This window comes from Semicossyphus pulcher, unplaced genomic scaffold, assembly GCF_022749685.1.
Source record: "Semicossyphus pulcher isolate SPU_LCO1_2020_fin unplaced genomic scaffold, fSemPul1.0.p SCAF_8, whole genome shotgun sequence".
NCBI lineage: Eukaryota > Metazoa > Chordata > Actinopteri > Labriformes > Labridae > Semicossyphus > Semicossyphus pulcher.
Window position 1 is genome coordinate 31,629,088 of NW_027211759.1, and position 23,075 is coordinate 31,652,162.

The following is a 23,075-nucleotide window of genomic DNA, read 5'->3' on the forward strand; positions in this document are numbered from 1 at the left end:
CAGGGACAACATCAGCAGTCATCTCCATGGCTGGGCCTGTCTGCTTTAAACTGCAGTGTACCAAGGACGGGCTGAACAACACGTTTTCAGATTGGCAGGTTTGAGACGTCACAAACCTAAGGAGCCAATCCCATTAATGGACGGGGTGACGCTATGCATATCATTATGTGTAACCTATGGCAACCACTTCGGCGATGCTCGAGCCAGCTGTAACCGTCCTCGTAGTTTTCGCAAACTCACTACTGACTAAGCTAGCTAGGTTTTAACAAGTTGCCACTAAACGATGGCAGAAACGTGTTTTGTTTTCTCAATGGAGGGGGCGGTGGGAAATTTAGATAGTGGGCGTGGATGCAGATTCAGGAGTTTTTAATGAGGGAGAGGGAGGAGATGCCTTGGGAGGATTCTTACAAGGTAACTAAATGTATTTTGCAGAAAAAAAACGAATTTATTATTCCAAGCAGAGCATTTTATATGTCTTAAGACATGACTGGAGCTGGTCTTTCAAACTTACCACATTTGCCATATTGGGTTCGTATGTCAGCCCGCAAACATTTGCTACGAACACTTAACAAGAAGTATGGCTTAGATTGATCAGAATGTATTTTGCAGACATTGTGACATAAAACAAAGAATGTGACAATTTTAAAAGTTGTCTTGGGGTTGCAGAGAAAAAGCCAGGGGATCAATAAATCGGTTACAATTTACCCTGAGGGTAGCAGGAATGTTTGTATGAAATTTCATAGAAACACATCCAACAGTTGGCATTTTATTTCACTCAAAACCACATGCCAGTCCCATCATTGTGCAAGAGGAATCAGGATATCATTATAATCAAAATGTCACATTGGCTGTTGAAGACATAGAGCGGTCAAACACCAATCAAAGTTTATGAGGAGGGTCAATCCCTATTCTAGGCATTATGGGGTGCTAAGTAAAAGAAAATTCAGAGTCCTGAAGCCCTGAAGTTTTAGGCGTTATTTACTCAGACTCAGCAGTAACACACACTGACGTGAGCTCCTGCTGCTGTCACGTGATCTTGAGGTGGCTTGTCTCTCTTTTTACTGTGCAGCATTCTTTTAAAACTGAAAAATACACCAGTTTCGCAATGATGTGTTAGTTCTTTCGCTGTAGTGTCACAGTGACATTGCAGCCTTATATCTAAATGTTAATAGAGAAAATGGGACAATAATCTACTGTCCTTTAATGTAACACTAAGTCTGTTTCAGCGTCTGAAGTAGTGGTGGCAACCTTTTTGCAATGGCAACCTCACTGCAGTCATATTTTAATGTGGCCCTGACAGTATATGTAGATAAATATTGTCTTCATAGTGAAAGAAAAAGCTTAGCAACTCCTATCTGTTATTGCAGCCTGCCGGCAGAATGTGGGGGTCCGGGCCACAAAGAAGACAACAACCTATAAGTATAGATAAGCGACAGTGTTTTCAGCTGATGGGATTATAAATAGAATAGAGGTATAAACAAAAAAACAAGTCAGTGTGATCATCAAGTGAAGGCAGAGGTTCAGCTGTTTTTTGTTAGATATCAAGAAAAGTCATGTTTTCTTGCATTTATATCATGTACAATGTCTCAATGGGCTTTACAGGCCACTTTTAGCAAGCATATTTGGTCTCAGCCAAGTAACTATCAAGGCAGATATACTAGACAATATTGCATTTTCATCATTTATGTTGGCAAGTAAGTAAAAATATAGAAATGCCCAAAGTATGTTTAAGTTAGGTTAAAGTAATATCTCAATGATTTTCATTTAAATGAATGTCTGTTAAGTCACTATCTATCACCGAATGAGGTAACACAATGGTGATTGGGCCTGTGGCCCACTGATGAAAGCCTTAGAATTATGGACTGGGTGTCTGATGCGAAAAAAACACTAGGTGGAGTTCAACTGCATCAACCCCATGAAACAGAAGAAAAAGAAGAATTATAAAAACTCATTGTCAGGTCATGTAAGGTGAGGATGGATGGAATGACGAATTTATCTTAATCTTTACATATAAATAATGACAATTGGTATTTGTCATTGGTAGATAGCAAAGTGGGCTGTGCACCTGTGAGTCTTTTCAATCCTTTTAGTAGTAAACACTACCACTGGCTAGCAACCACAGAAAGTTTGAAGTAAATAAAGTTACTTAAATTAATGTACTTGGTTTGATTCAGTTCAATTTATAAATAGTAATAATGTAATTATTGTCATTATTAAAGTAATAATCATTCATTTAAATAAATGTCCCTTAATTCACTATCTATCACCGAGTGAAGTGACACAATGGTGATTGAGCCTGTGGCCCACTGATGAAAGCCTTTGCATTTGCAGAATTAATGGACTGGGTGTCTGATGCGAAAAAAAACACAAGTTAGTGACGCGTTTTCCATCACCCAGCAGTGGTTGGTCTGCCAGAGAGGGTAGGCGGAGCTAAGCAGCTGCTTTTCCGGTCTCTGCAAGTGTTACGAGTAAACAGTAATCTACGATGGCTGAACAAACAAAGAAAAGATCGATGACTACAGATACAACTTCAAAAATCCAAAGAAAAAGAAACAAATTTGACGCTCAGATGAAGCAGAAAATCAAGAGTTACAACCGGAGCTGGACAGTGTCCAAATATCCAGACACTGGCAATTACATTACCATAACCGTTACCGCCAAAGAGAATGAGACTGAAATCTCAGAGATTAGCATTATAAGATCAGTGAAACCATACAATACTGAGTTTTTCACTAGAAAATATCCTGCTCTCTAAATACTTTGGTTCATTGTTAAAGTATTAATTCTATCAAATCATATATCAAATGATATTTTTTACTGTCAACATTTTTTGTTTGATTTGCCTAAAATAGTCCAATCAAAAAAAATTGAAGCATGATGTGAAAATATCTTTATTTCTAAAGGTTACAGAGTTGTCATCTATCGTGTCTGACTAATGCACATTAACTCACCAAAACAGAAAGGGTTGGTGGGGTTAAAGTTGATGGCGAATTCGTGTGACACCTAAAGAAACAAGAAACACGGACCATAAATATTCTTCCTTCACTACAATGCAAAATATTATTCAGAAATATTGTCCATTTCTCCCACACCTTCTCCCTCCCCCTCTCTCACTCCCTCTCTGTGTACTTCTCTCTCTCCTTTGTCCTTTTCATCAGCTCAGTGCCATGGCAACACAGATGGGTTGACAGTTGCGTAAGCATGTGAATATGCATGTATAATGCTTACAGTTTTATCTCTGTGTGCATGATTGTGTGTGTAAAATGCATGTATCACATAGGACTGCTTACACTGTAATTTTGCATAGGACAATCCCCTCTTCTGTCTCATTCTCATTCTTCCTGCTACGTACACACATACATACATTACATACATGTATCACACATATCTCTATCTAGCCTGCAAACATGCACACACATAGGCACACACCCACAAACCAGAACAAACAAGAACACCACCAATAAAAACACACACCTTCCAGTCTGGTGGGAGTTGAGCTCCAAATCCCAGAGCAGGAAACATTTTGTCGCTGAGGAGGAAACCATGACAACAGATTGGAACGTTAGTTAAACCCTTTTTCTTCATCAGAATTCAACACGCTGGATTTAGACAGTGGAGGAAATCCTGTTACCTTTTTTCACAAAGAAACACAGTAAAAGACATTTACAGAGAAACAAGCAGAGAGAAAAATGAACACAATACGGCAAAATGGTTTGTCACTAAGACGGAAGCATCTTTTTGGGGGGCAAGACACACAAAAAATCTGACGTATTATCTTATTAACCTGAGTGATTTAAATAATACCTTTAAGTCATTGTGGAGAGAGAATAATCACTTTGAATGTTCTTAAAATGGCATATAATTATATTCCTGAAGATAACATATTTATTATTAAAGGTCCTCATTATATTTTCAGTGACATACAGCATATGAACATATTAAAATCCTAAGAAATAATTTGTTAAAGACACACTAAAACCAATAGATAATTTTACTCATGTGGCCACAGGTCATTTTCATGGTATCAACTATCTGAGCCTTCATAAAAAACAAACATTACAACATCAGCCAACACTCTTATCTTGTCACATTGCATTTAATCACCCAGTTCTCCAAAAATGATGACTACTGTTGAACAATCAAGAGTGTTATTACCTGAAGACAACTGAAGTCCTGAGTGATTAAAACATTGCAACAATCAAGAGGGCTACAGAAGATACTCACGTGTCATAATCCTGTATGATTTGTCCCACAGCTAAAATGGCAGCGAGATACTCATTGCTGCCAAGTGGGTTGATGTAGTGGAGGGAGGACGGCTCACGAGGGTTCCCATTCGATGCTGTGAAGTCGATACCGACCTATGGAAATACAGAGATTAGAGGTCATCTTTGAAACCTGCAGTGTTGTTAAGGAGCTGTATTTTTTTTACAATGCTGTGATACTGTAAATGTGGGGGGTCGTAATTTGTTTTCCTTCATTATCTGACACATGCTGCTTTGAATGATGCCTCAATCACTTACGGTTTGGTTTTGTTTCTCTGTAAGAGGTGCAGTAACTGTAGAAGTATAACTGTTTTATCGTCAGGATTAATACAGTGATGCTGCAACAGAAGACTGTGCCATGTCCTCTTACTGAGGAATTTGAGGAAGTGAAAGACTGTTGTGTTTAATTTACTGGCATCATTTTAAAGGGATTTTGCACGTTAGGAAGTTATTTTTATCACTTTGAAATCACTAACAACATTACATTTCTGTAAAGGGTTAAGATGAAACACAATACAAGGTTCCCTCACAATATTAGATACAAACTGTATGTCAGTATACAATTCCGTAATTACTCGATCTATCCAAAGAGGAACTGGAGTTACAGGTCATTTGAAAACAGTATTATAAAACAGGTCCAACATCTCAATATCTTATGACAGTCACGGATATATATATAACAGTCAGATGTGAAAAAGTTATATCCACAATGACTCTACCGATTGATCGTTTGGCAAATTAAAGGCAGCTATTGGCCCGACAGATAAAAAGGCCAATTGAAAACTTTTCTGATACAAATAATGTTGAAGAGGATGCTGGATGCCATTACTATTACTATTATTACATTACTATTCATAGCCAGCAAAAGTGCACTTAAAACCTTTGTATAATAATAAAATAAATATAAATGTATACTTTTATGTGCAATCTGCTCTCTTTCTCTTTCTTATCTGTCCTATATGTCTGCAATTATACATCATTACTTTGTTTCTGACATCCATTGTTACGACAATAATTATATTTAACTTCAAGTTGTCTTTTGTTTAATGAGCAACAAACCTTATTGATTAAATATGTTCACTTTAAAATACAAGGTCAACAACAAGCACTGAATACGTTTTTCATCATTCTTGGAAGTACAAAGTTTTCATCTGACAGTTTAAAAAAAGAAAGAAATATTGGACCTAAAGCCACAAACAAGCTTATTTTTAATGTGGATGACCACAGGGTGACACTGCAATGACATACAGTATGGACTAATACAAACACAAGAACCAAAGATGTAGCCAAAGAACAAAAGCAAAAACACACAAGGACCACAAACATACACATGCCGATACACAATGCCGAACATAATATGAGATTAAGAGTGACAAGCTTTTCCTCAGGCGGTGAATAGTGTTTGTGTGCTGACAAGAACCCAACCCAGAAACTCCGCCTCCCTCCCATCAGCTTAAAGATAGTCTAAAGCATCTCCATGCTGTCTTCATAAAAGAAAAATATTGTCGTTGAGAAAGAGAAAATGGATAAGAAGGAGGAAGGAGAAAAGGTGGCCGAGGTGTAAAAACAAATTCGAAAAATTAGTTAAAGGATGGTTTGAGAGAACGAGAGGACTGAGCATGAAGAGCAGCAGGGGCAGCAGGAGTGATGGACACAGAGATGCTGGGTGACAGAATTAGGGTGCTGTTGCATTTTGCATCGGTGTGAGCATGTGTGTTAGTCCTTCAGCGACATATGTGTGAAAAATACTCGTATGGCATACTACTCATGCCACAGGGTGTAAGAATAACGGCCTGTAATCACAGCTAGTTGCTGGAAATTAACTTGATGGCTCAAAAATGTGCTAGGGATTTAACCAGGTTATTGTTAACTATTTTAATAATTTATCAATTTAGTCATTTTTTAACAACAGTGTCAAATATTTGATGGTTCCAGCTTCTCAAATAATAATATACTTTGGTGTTTTTCTAGCTCTAATACGACAGCAAATTTCACATTTTGGGATTTGAACTATTAAGATATTTAATGAAGCTACCTTAAGATTCAGGATATTGTCAAAAGCATTTTTTCCTGTTGTAAAAGAGGGTATACATAAATAAAATGCCTGCTTGTTTGAGAACATGTTAAATACTGGTAGCTCAGTAATTTGACCTTCCTCTTTCTTCAAATATCAGCTCTCCTTTTGCCAAGAATAAATATTCAAACAAATTTGAGCATTATTTGCACATACCACCCCATCCCATCAACAGTTCCTTTCCTCTTTTTTTACAGTTTCAGGCCACATCTGTGATGTGGAAACATTACAAGTGCATCCTGCTCTTCTCAAATCTCAGCACAACACAGAGCAACTGTCCTGCTGGGGCTCTGACAGCGCTGTCAGCCGAAGACTCAATCAAAGTGGACAGCTCTTATTCAAATGTGCAGTGTGGGTTAACACAATGTAAAAGATAATAGAATCTCAGTGCCTACCTTGTTTAAGAGTAAAGATGACAACTTTATGATACAAAGTTAGTCATTATGTCTTAAAACTTTGAGCACCATCTCTTTCCTGACGATATGCAAATGTTCCGGCAGCCAACGCTGGCGTGTGCCCTGACAGTCAACCCTGTCAGGTCTCGTAAACCCAAGACGTAAGTAGCATATCTGTGACTATGCTGAATGTCTTACACCAATTATTAATCTTTTTGAACTATACACCCTGTTAAACATAGCTGGAATTACATTTCTGTTTACCATTGTGTTAACTCTTTGGTCTGCTGATGTTTTAAGTGTTTTAAGATTAAATGAAGAAAAGGAAGAAGAACTTGATTTAACCCTGTTGAGGAAGTTTTTGTTTATTCTTTGTTGTTATAATTGTTATAATGGGTTATGGATATAATTAATGGTTAATTATATACAAATCTATTAGTGATAAATGATACTTCGGCCATATAAAATAACTTAAGAAAAACATTTTAAACATAAATCAAAGGAAAGAGCTGCAACTGGCCGACAACATTGAGTGCAGGCTGGATGACCACGGTGTTATTTCTGCTGTAGCTGCTCTAAATCCGTCCAATTGGCCATCTGATGAAGACGAGCACATCCTATTTGGAGAGGACAAACTTCTCACTATACTCAAGACTCTTGCTATTGAGGCCACAACCAGTCCCATACTCCCATACCATATGAGGAATTCCACAAACTCAAGTGTCATGGTGTCATGGGAGAGAGTCTGCGCAAAGTGCTGACCGCTGTCTCCACGCTCCAAGTGTCAACAGCCGAGTGTGAAAGAGGATTCAGTGCCATGAACCATATTCTCACAAACAATAGAAAAAGAATGAACGTCTCCACGCTGAATAGCCTGCTCTTCATCTCAGTAAATGGACCAGGGGTTTCCTCCACCCCTGGCTGAGATGCACCCTGAGTATATATCTGAGAAATTAAGCCAATTTGATTCACAACAATGAAATGTTTGTTTCTCTGCAAACGTGCTACTATACATGCATCAATGTGTATCTTGCAAACATATGTATTTTTCAGTCTCCATTTCCTTCCTCCATTCTGGACCTGAAATTTTTTATGCCCACACTGACAGTCGATGGAACAAGATCATCCAAAAAAACTATTACTGTTCTTTCCTGCCATGCCCTCTCCGGTGACAGACATTTTTAGTTTGATGGCTGTGAATTGGTTGACAGTGGGAAATGACACCATTCTGTTTCCAACTTATTCCTCGCCCCAAGCTATTAGTAATTGCTAACACACCAGTAGACTTAACACAACATGACAAACACAGTTTCAACAGGCAAGTGTTCAGAATTAGAATGAAAACAGAGGAGACAGTGCAGCATCTCATTACTGTGTATGTGTGTCTGAGCAGTGATGTGGCAGAAAATGTCTGTGGCTGCAATCAGTTAGAGGGTTTTCACTACTGCCAAATTACTGTGAAATGATTAAAATACTGACAATAACACTGTGAGTTTTTTCAAGCTTTATATTAATAAGTCTTAGCCAGTTGTCTTATTTGCAGTAAAACAGCCAGAAAGCTAGATAGTGGTTAAATGAATGAGCGTGTTTTAACATCTTCTGCAGTCGAGATGTTCCAGTGACATACAGGACCCGCTGTCACCTGCCAGACATCTAGTCTGAGAAAGTCGTTTTTTAATCAATATTTGTATTGGATATTGTGCCATAGGGCACAATACATAAGTGTTAAATTGATTGATTGTGTTATGTGGATGGATTTTACACTGCATTTAATCACATGTTATAATTTCTCAAGAAGAGTTACCTTAAATGTTATTAAAACCAGGCATTCATTGACAGGGTTGTATCAGAGACATGACTATTAATAAATTATGAAAAATGTTAAATTTAATTGATTTTTAAAGTTATTTAGAAGTATACTTGATCATAATTTGTGTTTCCCTGCTGTGTAGTCTGCTGCTGTTTTAATTTGCTGATGATGCGAACTCAACAAATCTCAATAGTAACTCTTATTACACAGTTTGTTCATGTTATGTGTAAGAAAATGTTTATTGGTTCATATATCAGATTTTTGAAACTCTGACATTTTTGAAACAATATTGGGAGTGCAGGTTCAAGGCATAGGCCATGCATGTTCTGAGTAGGGCCTGGTAATATGGCCAAAATTCTATATCACGATATAGGATTTTTCATATCTCTGTAACGATATATATCCTGATATATCATGTTTTCTGGTATGGTAATGGTAATAGTAAATAGTAAAATGTAATGATTAGAGTTTAATCAACTCTAGTCATTAAATGTAGCATTTCTAAAGTAAACAGGTTTTTTAAGCTACATATTTCCATTATTTCCATTTAGACATGAATGTAATTAGGCTGCAAAGGATGTGTAAAATAACATAGTCAAAATAGAGGTTGTTTACCTAAAATTTCCCAGGATCAGATCTCCTGGACCCCCTTCCCAACCCCCTCAAATTCTATCACACTGTAATAGGCTAGATCATTATAACATGTATAAAACTAGCTCTGTAGCCTATCAAGCTCCAAAATCACTGGATCCTACAATTCCCATAATGCAACTAGGACGTATCTTGCATGAGACCCTCTCTGCCATTTCCAAAGTTTGTAATGCAGGTTGACATGTTAATGTCCTGGGGGGTTTTTTCAACTTTGGAAAGCTCTCCCAGAGATCCTGAAGATATTTTACATCTGCTCTCACAGAGGACCCCTTCAATTATTTTAGACCTAGACCTTTTTGAAAACTACTTTTAAATGTAGATGTATTTCTGTAATCCAAATTGTTGATGCTATAATCAATAGTATTTTGTGTTAAAATAATAAGAAATAAAATGCAACATAGGCACAATTTTAACAGAAATTCCAAGTGCCATCAGTTACTGTCAGGCTTTGGGAATAAAGAGTTACAACAAGATCTGATATTTTTTCATTGTTGCATGGACTAACTTCATTACTTAAAAGGTCTCAACATTTGTTGTGAGAGTGACATTTGATATCTACATGTAAACAGCCTTGTGGACTAGTATAGAGCATGTAATCCGTAAAAACAACAATATGCCTTCTGTGGTATTGTCTGTATCTTCATCTTGAGCTGTAAAGGTGCTTGTCTATGCTCTCATTCATGAAAAGTTTGTTCTCTCTGTGAATCCACAGGGACACAAGTAGTACGCTCTACAAAGCTTTGAATGATATCAAACATGAGATATGAATAGTTGTGTATTTCAGTTAAAAATGAGTCTTTCACAAACAGCCCCTCAGCAGTAGCGGGCTTTGTGTCGGTGTGTAACAGAGACACGCTGCTCACGCCTCCAGCTCCCACAGCCCAGAGGAGAGACTTTCCCTTCCTGGAGATTAGGATTAGAGCCATACTAAGTCTGATTGAACACCGCAGAACAGCTCTTTCTGCATGTGTGTTTCTGTGTGAGTGTATTTTTGTACACAAATGTGTGTGTATGTTTACTGCATGTAAAATCTGTGTTTCTTTGTGGCAGTGTGTACGAGAGGAGAAGATGTCATCAGTGATCAAGCGTCTGCGAGAGATTATGTGTGTTTGTGCATATCTAAATCAGTCAGCGTGTGTAAGCAGGGAAGGTGCATGTTTGAAGATACTGTATGCGTGTGCATACCTACAGTAAGTCTTGTTCTGAGTGCAGAGGTTTATGTGATAAAATGTCTGTAAGATGAAGATACTGTGTTTGGATCCATGTGAGCAGATGTGTGTGTGTGTGTGTGTGTGTGTGTGTGTGTGTGTGTGTGTGTGTGTGTGTGTGCGTGTGTGTGCGTGCCAAAGTCACGGTTTAGGAGTTTGCATGTGAATCGGTCATAGTGCGGAGGGAGAGAAGTAGAGAGAGTGAGAGGATATTATATGTTTGTGCTCACATGTGTGTATGTTAATGAGTTTGTAAGCAGGAGAGAGGAAGTATCTGTGTTAAGACAGTATTAGGTGTGTGTGTGTGTGTGTGTGTGTGTGTGTGTGTGTGTGTGTGTGTGTGTGTGTGTGTGTGTGTGTCTGTGTGTGTGTGTGCATCAGTGACAGAGCTGCAGGTCTGTGACAAAAGGCAAAAGATTAGGAGGGGAGCAGCGAGGATTTAAGAGTTTCATTCCGCCTTGAATTTGCTCATCTTGCTACCACTAGAACAGGAAAATGTTCACATTGCACTAAAATTATTCTCATTACAAAGCAGCAAGGTCCTGAGTGAGGACATGATCAAAATATTTACATCCGTCTACAAATTGTGATTTTTTATTTCAACATGCTATGGTGGCTGTTTGCCTTTTTTAGTAACATCTGATTCACAGTCAGGATTGGAATATCTCTGCAGCTAAGGGCTGTCCAACACTGTCCAGCCTCTAACTGAGGCACTCCACTGCTGGCTGATGACAGAGAGGAGTGTTTCTCATTCACCTCAGTCATCCAAAAGAGAGCAGGCTGGATGTAGAGAGTCCTAATGCCCGGAAACTCAAAAGCACGTCTCGACTGGACAAGCCAAAACTCCCCACTCTGGTTTTAACTATTCATCAAGGGACATGACCAGAGAAAGGACAAGAGGAGTTATCTACTTATACAACACATGTTTGCAAAGTCACCCTCTACATCACAGCAAGTAGGGGAAAGCTCTCTAATTCTAACTTCACCCATCTTTAGTTTGTATTTGGCTGGCATTAGCTGTGTCCCAATTGCCGATTGCATCACAGTGGCGCATCGAAGGCTGTCCCAATTCGAAGGCTCCTTCAGATGTGGCTGACAAATGTGTCTTCCTTTTCCAGGGCAACAAAGGATCCATCAGGTACGTCCTTCGCGGCCCAACGTATCCCCAGATGCATTGCACACCAATTCAAACGAGATGCCAGACTCTTACGAATAAACTTTTAAATGTAAAAGTTTTGTAACTAGTGTTACACATGTTTAAGAAAATGAAAGGGCTTCTGAAAATAACTATCTTTAAAATAACAGGTTAAGTTACGTGATGTTAGTTATGCTAGCTAGTTAGCCCACTAGGTACCTGTTACTAGGCGACAGGAGCCTGGAAATTGTACCTTTGGCTGAGTCTGCACCCTTTTTAGTTCATGTAGCCTACAAAACATGCAGCGAAAAGGATACAGCATTGTTCTGGTGTTGCAATGTAGAAGTTGTTAGTCATAGAGCATGAAAAATGTGTAACAAACAACAACAACAACAACAACAAAAAGACAATTAAAAAAAGTTGCTTATTTACATATCCACCATGTTCTGGAGCAATATAATCATTCACTTGGAGTCTGGCCAGATGATTAATGTAAAACAATTTCGCACTCTCTTTTACTGTGTCGACCAGCTAGTCCCCACTGTAAAAAATAATTTTTGAGGGTAGTAAATTCTTGCAATTTGTGTAAATTATACTAAAAGTATATAAGTCAGCAAGTGAAATAATAGAAATTAGTAAAGTTTACATGCATTACCTAATTTTCATCAGTAACAATTGCAACCCAAAATAACATGATAAAATCTACCCAAAGGTATTGGGCCTGTACTGCAAAGTGCGCATGTGTCAACGATTCTTCTTGGCTGCAGGCCAGGGTTGGATTAATAGGTGTGAGTATCGCCAGTATTGGTGTGCCATTGGGGTATATAGATTACGATATACGATATACCAGACGATTTGCAGTCGCCGTATTTGTATATAACAAGAAATTAAATTCCCAAAAGGCTCCACGGTGGTGCAGTGGTTAGCGCTGTTGCCTCACCCCTGTGCATGCGTGGGCTCCCTCCGGGTTCTCCAGCTTCCTCCCACAGTCCAAAGACATGCTCATTAGGTTCATTGGTGACTCTAAATTGCCTGCGAGTGTGAGCGGGAAAGTTGTTTGTCTCTATGAGTTGTTATTACTCCTTTTTATCAAGTAATTAGTTGCGTGATCTAATGAGAAATGTTAAGTAGAATTTACCCAATTTATTTTAGTGTCCCATGGTTGTTAACTTCAGGTGCTCTTCATTCAAAACATAGGGTAAAATTTACTCAATCAAAAAAAGTGCAAATTGTTACCTCAATTTTATTGAGTAGATTCTATAGGTTGCTTTTTATAGTGTAACTGTTTTTGCCTGTCTGTGGCTAAGAAAGTTGTGTAAAACAGTGATATCTTTTGTGCAAGAAAGAGGGAACAACAAACCCAAGAGGAGTTGCAGCACTATTAATGACACCTTTCACATCATCACATCACTTTCACATTGTCATTTCATTATCACATTAAAAATAACAACCATGAAAAATAACCCTATTTCAGTTGAAAAAGCTTTGAGGAAAAGTATAATTAAAAAAAAAAAATCCTTTCCAGTGTAACACTGGCTCGGAACAATCATTTAATGGGTCAACTGTTTTTGTTTGCGTGACTCACTTGACTGTCTCTAAGTATTTTTTAAAATAAACAATAATTTAGTCTATCATTTAAAATTATAAGAATCAAGTTAGAGGTTTCTACATTACGTGTAAATGTTTTGAATATGTCTGCCAGGACGAAAACTTGAACTGAGAATATATAAATGAGGTTAAAGTCCTTTTTAGTGATAAAAAAAATACATTCATACATTTACACAGAGAAACACACATATTAATATTGTGCTCAATTGCTCTCTTTCATGCATTTCTAGGTATCTTTCTCCCCCACTTATTCATCATGGTGCAAACATTGTCATTAACAGCAGAACGTCACTATGGCAACACCACTATGCTCTCTGCTTAAAGCCTCATTTCCAATAATAAGATAATGTGAAAATAACCGGCTGACAGTGAAGCTTGTCATTGTCTGTGTTTGTGTGTGTGCTCCTCCACAATGGCCTGAATTAAAACTGAGGATCCAGCAGCTACCTACCCCCAGGAGACATAAAGAACACATCCTCTGACACTGACACAACAACACCAGTGAAGTCACCTCCGCACAACTAAATTTAACTTGACCGAGACCTTGAGCTAGAAAATACTTAACACAATCACAGCAGTACTTTCAACAAGAGGGGTGCAGGTGCTACTTAAAAGATACTACAAGGGACACTATGGAGCCATGTTTTCCAATAGAGCAGCAAGGTCAGAGGGGTCAAAACAGTTGGCCCGACCTCCAGAAGGAGACAGAACCTTTTTTTTTTTTTTTTTACAAAAAAAATGATAAGTATTATGCTTTTTAAGAATAACTGCCCTTGGACTGACTTAAAAAAACAATGTGCGATGGTCTGAAATATCTTTCTGAATAATCTTGGAAATTGTCTTTGAATTGAAATTTACAAATGTGCAACAGAGTAAAGCTTAAATAATTCTTACCTACATAGCTGCAAGGTTTCATGCAGATGTCTCATTTGTGTGCAGATGCAGGAGTGAGTGTGTTCCTTGTATGAACATCATCGCCAATTCTGTTACTTAATGCCATGTAAAAAAAAATTGTGCATGTCCACTGTCTGTATCCATTCTGAAATAACTCTGTGGCTAAAACACAACTGATTCCTGTTGTCCTCACAACATGAGTGAAAATGTAACTCAATCAATGTGCTAAAACATGAAAAATAATCTGTACTGGTCTTTCAAACAATGCATTGGGATATAATCTAATAGCTCCAGGGTCAGAGGCATTGCTTCACCTGTATTCACCTATTCAGCCAAAGTTCCAACATTTAACCTCGGGAAGGGTAAGATATTTAGTCAGTGTTACTTAATTTCTCATTTTAACATTGACAAATCTTTTGTCGATACATATATAAAGAACAAAAGTAATGACTCTTAAAAATATTAAAATACAAGGTGGTGCACGGGTGTCTTATCCCAGAATCCCCTTTAAGGGAAATGAAACAAAATCAAGCATGCAATGATGTACAATGTGTGTATCCCATCTGGAGCTTGGTTGTAGCTCACAAAGCTGGGAAATGGTGGAGACATAGAGGAGAGAAAATAAAATTGACGCTTTGCACGTGCAGACTGTGTTTGTGTTCTCTCAATGTATATGTGATGTGTGCATGTGGTTTCAGAATTTGTGTACATGTGTATGTGCGTTTCAGGAACAGTGAGCCACCCTTAATGGTCCAGAGATTTATCAGAAATGTAATGTATTTGTTGGACAGAAAAAATCCAGAATAAAGTCTGTGTGTGTGTGTGTGTGTGTGTGTGTGTGTGTGTGTGTGTGTGTGTGTGTGTGTGTGAATGATTGGCTGTTATAAAACACAAAAAGGTGTGACACAACAAGAGTTTCTCCTAACAAGAGACAAAAATAAACTATGACGATTTGCTGTCTCTCTCCCTCCTTCTGGTAAAACTCATGTCTCTTTCTTTCCCCGCTTCTCCTTCTGTCGCCATAAATCAATCTCAAAATTACTTTCTATTTTCGCTCTTTAAAAATATCAATTTATTGTATTCAGTTGTTTTCCCTGGTCTCTTTTTACCTTCCTGTTTTCAAAATGCAACAAGAGTACCCATATTTAAATATTTTACAGTACCCCATTACTATCTTCTCCTCCACTCGTTTTTCAGTCTCTTAGTAACTTCTGTCCCTTACAGTTTTTCTTTCGTATGGAAACACTTGTGATCTAACTCTAACCCCGGGAGATGAAATTAGCAAATCTGACTGTTTTCCATCTGTTTTCGAGAGCAAAGCGTGCAGAAACATGTATCTAATTACCACATCATTGCAGAGGAAGAAAAAAAACAGGCATGCCACTCACTGTAAACATGAGCTGGCATCCTCCCAGGATGTAATCCAGAAAGGTGTAGTCTCTTGTAATCTAGAGACACAATAGTGACAGAGCAAAGTAAGGAAACAGTAAAGGAAAATAACTGTAGCCACAAGACAAACTTGGAGTTGGTCAAAAATAATCACGTTTTGATTAAACAATCAGGTATCGGGCACTTGGCATTTGTTTAAATCAATAAATCATTAGTCATGTTAACCACACAAGCTGGTCATCATACTCTAAATCTCAAATAGAAGCACAGGCAGGTTTTACACTACAGACTAAGTAAACAACCCAACTAAACACAGCACACTGAAAAAATAAATTAACTTTAAAAGCATAACCCCAAAATGCCAAAACAGACCATGTTTTCTCTGATTCATGTTCCACTATTGGAGCACCAATCATTACCTTGTTTGAACACAATTTCCACTCCAATTACAATGAACATTAAGCATTTTACTGTCATTAGTCTAATCCCTGTCGGCAGCCAACAAATAAAATTATGTATTATGTATTGTACTGTATTAGCACTTTTGTGCATGTGCAAATGTGTATATGTGTGTGTGCAAATGTCTCTACAAAGGCTTGTTTGCGTGAAAAGAGGAAGAAGGCAAAGAATCAATTATGAAAGCTTGTCATCATATGCACACAGCTTTAATGCCATTCCAATAGGCATCTGAAGACTCGGTGTTCCAGCTTAATGTGTCCTCTGTGGGGCTCAAAGCTGCCGCACTAATTAGATATTCAGGGGGAGTTATGAACGCCCCGTTAGAAGTGTGCCAAATGATCAAAAGCGAGCGTAAGATGGGTCATTATGAGGTGACAAGATGTGAGGAGAGACTGAGTGATTTGTTTGACAGTCGAGTGCGTTATTTATGTTTCTAATGCTCAGAATTTTACTGAATAAAACTTATTGCAATTCACTTCCAAACACAATCAACAGAGACAACAGTAATTAAAGTGCTAATCTCAAAGATCTCAGTTTCGTACCTATGGCGATTAACAGACTTCCCAGATATCCAGACAGTGTTGCATGTGTGACGTCCACGGCTAGCTCCGATTGTAACGGTTGTAATTCTTGATTATCCTCGCTGACGGTTGTTTTCTCTTTTAGACTGTTTGCCTTTATCAGAGCGTCGAATTAGTTTATTTTTCTTTGGATTTTCACTTATTTTTGAAGTTGTATCTGTAGTCATCGATCTTGTCTTTGTTTATTCAGCCATAGTAGATTACTGTTTACTCGCAACACTTTCAGAGACCAGGCGTCCGTTTCAGAAAGCAGGTTTAGTGAAAACCCCGGGTTTGTTAACCCCTGAAGTGAGGGAAACCTCAGATTTGCCGTTTCAGAAAGAGAGGTAATTTTAACTCTGCGTTGGTTACTATGGTAACTGTGTCTGTGAACCTAACCTGGTCGGGAGCAGGTTTTCTTCAGGAAATTCAGAGTTTCACTCTGTCTCCTCCCTCTAGAATATAAAACCCTCATTCGACTTCCTCATTCATTCAGCCCGTCTCACGTGTGTGTTTGAGCGGTTACAAATAACATAAAAAACGTTGCGTCTCTGTGCTGCTCTGACCCCTTTGCAAAAGTCTTTTATAATTATGATAAAAAAAATCAAAAGACAAATCTGTGTCAAAGTCATCATTTTTAGATTTTCCACCACCACTGCCGAGAGCAGCAAATAAGACGCCGTAAGTTATTGGATTTTTTTTTTTATAACTAACACATTCAGTTTAATCAACATGAATTATAATGTATGTGAAGTCAGCATCATGTTAGGGATAAAGCTATAAAGCTAAAAATGAAGCTCATGCACATTAAAACAGCCACTGTATGATATTTCATTAGTTTAATAGTTAAAATCTGATTGAAGTGAGGTTCAGCCATGAGCCTGTTCTGCCTGAGCCGCACCTTTGAATGATGTTCTGGTGTTTTATTTTTTACTGCTTCCATGTATGTTTTTTCTCCCGCTGGATTGCTCCTAAATTAATATACATTTTAGCTTCCGGTCGTGATTAAGTATTAAATAAATAGACCAGTTCAAACTTGCAAATTTACTCGAGCAGCAGTTTCTTCCCACGCCGCTTCTCTCTCTTTTGCAGCTGCAGCCGTGTTACTTTATTTTTCTAAAAACATGCTCGTATTCGCTGAATGTCCGCATGAGGATTTCGAGCTCCACTGATGTGACGTAGGAGGACCTCTTTTTGTGTACCATTGCCATGGTGAATCGTGGTATCGGGGCTCCATGAATGTTGGCTTTTTATAGTCAGCGTGCACGCACTTAATTCTGACTGAACCTACTCAGATTTGATTGAACTAACTCTGTTCAGCTGTTCCGAAACCAAAAAGACAGCGAATTTGAACTCAGAGTAAGTCAAACCACAGTCCGGGGTTAGACTGAGGGTTTGTTGAACCTCTTTCTGAAACGGACCCCAGAAAAGCAGCCAAGACAAGTGTGTTTGCTGCGTTAGCTCCGCCTACCCTCTCTGGCAGACCAATCACTGCTGGGTGATGGAAAACGCGTCACTAACTGGGCGCCGCTTGTGATTCTTTCCACGAAAGTCGCCACAGACACCCAGTCTGTAATACTGCAAATGCAATCACCATTGTGTTAGCTCATTTGGTGATAGATAGTGTCTTAAGAATATTGCCAGAGTCCGCCCGTTTCTCTCTCAGGCTAACACGGAGGTGCTGATGCATGCTTTTATCTCTTGTCGTTTAGACTATTGTAATGCCCTGCTCTCTGGTCTTCCCAAAAAGACTATCTCGAACTTACAATTGCTACAAAACTCAGCCGCACGTGTGCTGACGAAGACCAGAGGGCGGGAGCACATTACACCAGTTTTAAAGTCGCTGCATTGCCTCCCCGTGTGTTTCAGGATCGATTTTAAGGTTATTTTATTACTTTTTAAGTGTCTTAATGGTCTTGCGCCATCTTATCTATCTGAACTGCTTTTACCATATCAACCCTCGCGGACCCTGAGGTCCTCCGGCACCGGCCTTTTAGTCACTCCTAAAGTTAGAACAAAAACCCACGGTGAGGCAGCATTCAGTTACTGTGGCCCACACTTGTGGAACAGCCTGCCAGAGAGCATCAGGACCGCAGAGACTGTTGATATTTTTAAAAAGAAGCTCAAGACTCACTTTTTCATCTTGGCTTTTAACTGATTTATCCTATTCTTTTAACAATTTTATTCTTTTAATATCTAATATTTGTATTGATTTATTCTTAATTCTTTTTGCACTTTATTGCTTTTATCTTATTTTTTCAATTTTTATCATTTTATTTCTTACATTTATCTCAGCCTTTCTTATTGTCTTTTAGCCTTTTACTTTTTAGCTCCAGTGTTTCCTCATGGGAGCCCTTCACACTGGGAGTTGTGTCTGGTCTGCCCACGGGGACGTCGTCCTGGAGATCCCTCAGGCCCGGAGGACAGTGGGGCTCTGCACCTTGTGCGGAGTCTATCCCGGTCTTTCCGGGTAGGGGTGGTCTCTGTGGGTGGCACTCCCTGCGGGCATAGACTGTGACCCCTCCCGATGCGGATGGCTCCCATAGGTGGCGTTTTCCTCACCTGTTCCTCAGTGTCCTGCCATGTCTCTTTACCATGTTTTATCCTGAGTGCGTGCGTGTGTGTGGGTGGGTGGGTGTATGTGTGTGAGTGTGTATGTGCATACGTGTACATGTGTGTGTGATAAAGTGTATGTGTGCCTCTGTGGGTGGGTCGGGAGGGGCAAGCTTCCAGTATTTGTATTATTGTGATATATTTTTAATTTTTCTGTGAAGCACTTTGTGTTGCATTCTTTTTGCATGAAAGGTGCTATATAAATAAAGTTTGATTTGATTTGATTTGATAACAGACATTCATTTAAATGAAAATCTTGGAGATTATTACTTTAATAAAGACAACAATTAAATTATTACTATTTATAAATTGATTGTAGCTCTAACTGAATCAAACCAAGTACATTAATTTAAGTAACTTTATTTACTTCAAACTTTCTGTGGTTGCTAGCCAGTGGTAGTGTTTAGTATTACTAAAAGGATTGAAAAGACTCACAGGTGCACAGCCCACTATGATATCTACCAATAACAAATACCAATTGCCATAATTTAGATGTAAAGATTAAGATAAAGCAAACTTGGATGTTACTGAAAAAAAACAAAGGTCATTCCATCCATCCTCACCTTACATGACCTGACAATGATAACTCCAGAGTTTTTATAATTCTTCTTTTTCTTCTGTTTCTTGGGGTTGATGCAGTCGAACTCCACCTGGTTAGACAGAAAAACTATTTCAGGGAAAATAAATATGGTAAGTTTCATTACCAGAAAGAGATAATGATAAGAAGAGTTGAAAGAGTGCAGGTGAGATGGGCAACTGAAAGACTCGGATCTGCATTAATTCTATATTACCTACAGTAATTACAACTTGACTGTCAAATTTAAATATTAAAAGCTATCTATACAATTGGTGTGAGGTATACAGTTAAAACTGGAGCTTACACAAAAATGCTTTGTGTTAAAAATCACCCATGAATTGACATGATGAAAATGAAGATGCAAAAAAAGTGAAGCTTAATACAAGTGTATGTTACACACGTTAGATAGCAGTGTGTTTGATCAAAACAGACATTTAAGACTATACACACACACGCACTACACACAGTCACATGTCGAAAGTCAGCTGGTGATTCATATGACAGGTAGCTCTAAATGCCTTGTCGTGTTACTAGGGCTCAGCTAAAGGCTGTTTTACATCTCAAAAGCACCTCTCATTTTCTCATCCTTCTTTTCACACACTGTCTCTCTTTCCATCCCCCATCTCTCCACCCTGCCTCTGCCTTTTTTCGCTTGTTATTTTGTGTTTCCCCCCGCAACATTACCACACATGAAGGGACTCAGTGGGAGAACAAGTCGTGAGGCTGCTTTGACACATGCACACACGCAGTTTCACAAATTAAAACACACATTTCCTTAAACACTGATGCAAACACACACGCACACAGCTACTAATGAATGAAGAGTGTTTTGATCCCTGCATCTTTACATCTTAAGTGGAAAAATTGTGAAAAGAATAATTCTCAATAGCATTTAGCAGCTCACACTTTAAAACCAACCAGTTCTCAGTGGCTGTAATGTGTGAAAAAATTCCACATGCAAATCTGTGCATGATTATTCAGGCTTCATTGTTGAAAGATGACTGAATGCATTTAAACTGCAAATTATACTGTATGGGGCAGAGTTGTGGTAAATTAAGTGCAGCTAAAGGATGAAACAAAACTGTTATCTTTTGGCTGATGATGGAGTGTGATTCTCAGTTATTCATGCAAGATCAGATAAATGCTGATTTTAAATTTTAATGGTGAAAAATGTTTTTAAATGAAAACATTTGAAAACATGTTTTATGTAAATTATGTTTCACAAAGTTAGGAAATCAACGATTAAGTCAAGTCAGATGTTGCCTTCACATAATAAAATGACCCTGGTTTCTTCTGCACAGTGAGGCATACAAATGTACCTGCAAAGCTTATTGTTAAAACACTTTTATTGTACACTTAGTATTGGCTGATATCCATGGCTGCAGTATCATTATGGGGAATTAAATAATCTCAACGGTGTATCCCTAATAAAAACAGACAACTTAGATATTCCTGGATCCTCAACATTGATGGGAGTAAATGTCAACTTTGGCGGGATGCTGGAATAAAAATAAGAATAGTTTATGGTATATTTTAGGATTTCTCATACTCATCTTGTCAGCTCTACACCACCAGATTGGTCATCTGCCATTGTTTTAAGCTGTACTGTACAGTCTACTTTTCGGGGCCAGTTTTAGCCTGTCACTTTAGGGTGAGCTCATATCAATAATAGGTGACAACTTCTGCAGTAGGTAGTCCAAAGTTTAGAGAAGTAGACTAGTTGATCAAATCCCTGTCTAACTTTTTATTGGTAAAGTGCATGAGTCTCTGTTAACAGTGACACACAGCTGTCTCATACAATGAGAATGGAGCAGACCTGTTTGTGCCTGAATATGACCAGAGGAGGGGATGTGCAGTGGGCTACTTTGGAGGCCTGCTGTAGGTTGCCCACCCGATCAGAAGTTAAAGATAGTACTGGAATTTATGTGCTATTTTTCTCCATTGCTGTTTAAGATGCAAATTTGGTGTGTTGACCCAAACTACTGTATGTCCCAAGAGACTCAGCTGTTGTTGGATTTAATCTATCTAATAAGACTGCTTATGTTAGAATGCTGACATACTAATGTCACCATTAAGCTATGATGCACATTAACACACACACTGTATTTCACAATTCATTACTATGGTGAGTATTTAGCAATTAGAATGTTTGCTTGCTAATTGGGTATTGTGTGTTGTGTGGCTAATGGGAGTTTTCAGACCCCATTAACCAACAAAAAAATAATAATTGGACAACTTGAAATGTTGAGAAAATATATAGATGACACTAAACTGAACAGGCCTATCCACTTAGTTATGCTAATGAAAAATAAGTTTTACCTCCACAGAGTTCTGGGCTTCACTCATCTTGGAAACCGTGGTTTGAAACTCTCCTATGAAGTCGTGGCCTCCATCATTATCATAGTCGTAGCACAGGACCTGTTATTTTGCAGAACACATCACATTATGCCATTATCTCTTCCATAAAGTGTTAGCTTTTAAAGATTTCATTTTGACTCTGAATAATTCTCTGGTAATTGTATCCTCTTTACACGTCTCCATCATTTTCAGACTTTTTAAAACATGTTTTTTTTTTAAAAATGTTTTAAATGTATTTTATTTAAATAAAAACTGGCTACATTTCATATGGATAGCACCACTGGACTCATTTTTCACAGCATCCTAATCAAATGACCTTTACACAATCCTAACCAGTGCATAAACATTGCTTTCATTTAAAAGAGCAAAAACTGAATTCCTCTCCAGTTTTATAACAAATTAAACTGTAACCACAAACCTTGATGTTCCTGTCCACATCTCCATTGCATAGAGAAATAAGTGGAACAGTAAAGGGTTTCCATGCTGGATCTAAAGTGTTCTTTATGACCTGAAGAAGCAGACACAGAAACAGGCACATAATTACTGAATTGCACAGCAGCAGATATATTAAATGCAGCCACAGAAGAATGACCTAAACTGTTTTTTTTCCAGCCTCCAGCACTTACTGTTAAAGTTACAGTTTAGAACCGCCTGTGAGACCTGGTTAACCGACAATGACAGGCTAATGGTTGACAATAATAACAGTGAGATGAAGATGCTTTGAAACCACGTATGACTCACCTCTGTCCTGTGCACCAGCATCCATTTGCTGTCTTCTCCCTGTTTGTGAAACTCAAGGTAGGGGTCCGACTTCCCAAAAAAGTCCTGCTCAGAATAAGGATATTTTGTTGTAAGGTCTTTATAAAGATGAATCTTGTTTATGCTTAGCTCTTATCTCCTCAGCTGAAGATCAATACATGTATAACTTATTTGAGAAAAGTTACATTTTGTTGTATTAAAAAGACACTCCGACCTCCAGCATTCAATGTGCTTCGTATGGATTCTTGTTGGTTAACCAGAGGATGCTCAGCAGGCACGCATATGATTTACATTAAATCAATATTCCTGTGCTGTTTCTTACT

General features: G+C 38.3%; 1 protein-coding gene across 2 annotated transcripts in view; it reads right to left on the bottom strand.

The window, feature by feature from the left end:
- cpne2 (copine II) overlaps positions 1-23,075 on the bottom strand; it is a 50,151-nt gene that overhangs the window by 14,280 nt on the left and 12,796 nt on the right. Inside the window, exons 6-13 of one of the 2 annotated variants that reach the window (XM_069685645.1) lie at positions 22,735-22,818; positions 22,412-22,501; positions 21,955-22,053; positions 19,622-19,708; positions 15,426-15,485; positions 4,225-4,358; positions 3,475-3,529; positions 2,952-3,003 (exon numbers count right to left, since the gene is read on the bottom strand). In XM_069685645.1, coding sequence (XP_069541746.1) covers positions 2,952-3,003; positions 3,475-3,529; positions 4,225-4,358; positions 15,426-15,485; positions 19,622-19,708; positions 21,955-22,053; positions 22,412-22,501; positions 22,735-22,818 — 661 coding nt within the window. The remainder of the gene's footprint in view (positions 1-2,951; positions 3,004-3,474; positions 3,530-4,224; positions 4,359-15,425; positions 15,486-19,621; positions 19,709-21,954; positions 22,054-22,411; positions 22,502-22,734; positions 22,819-23,075) is intronic. The other variant, XM_069685646.1, reaches the window with a different exon arrangement.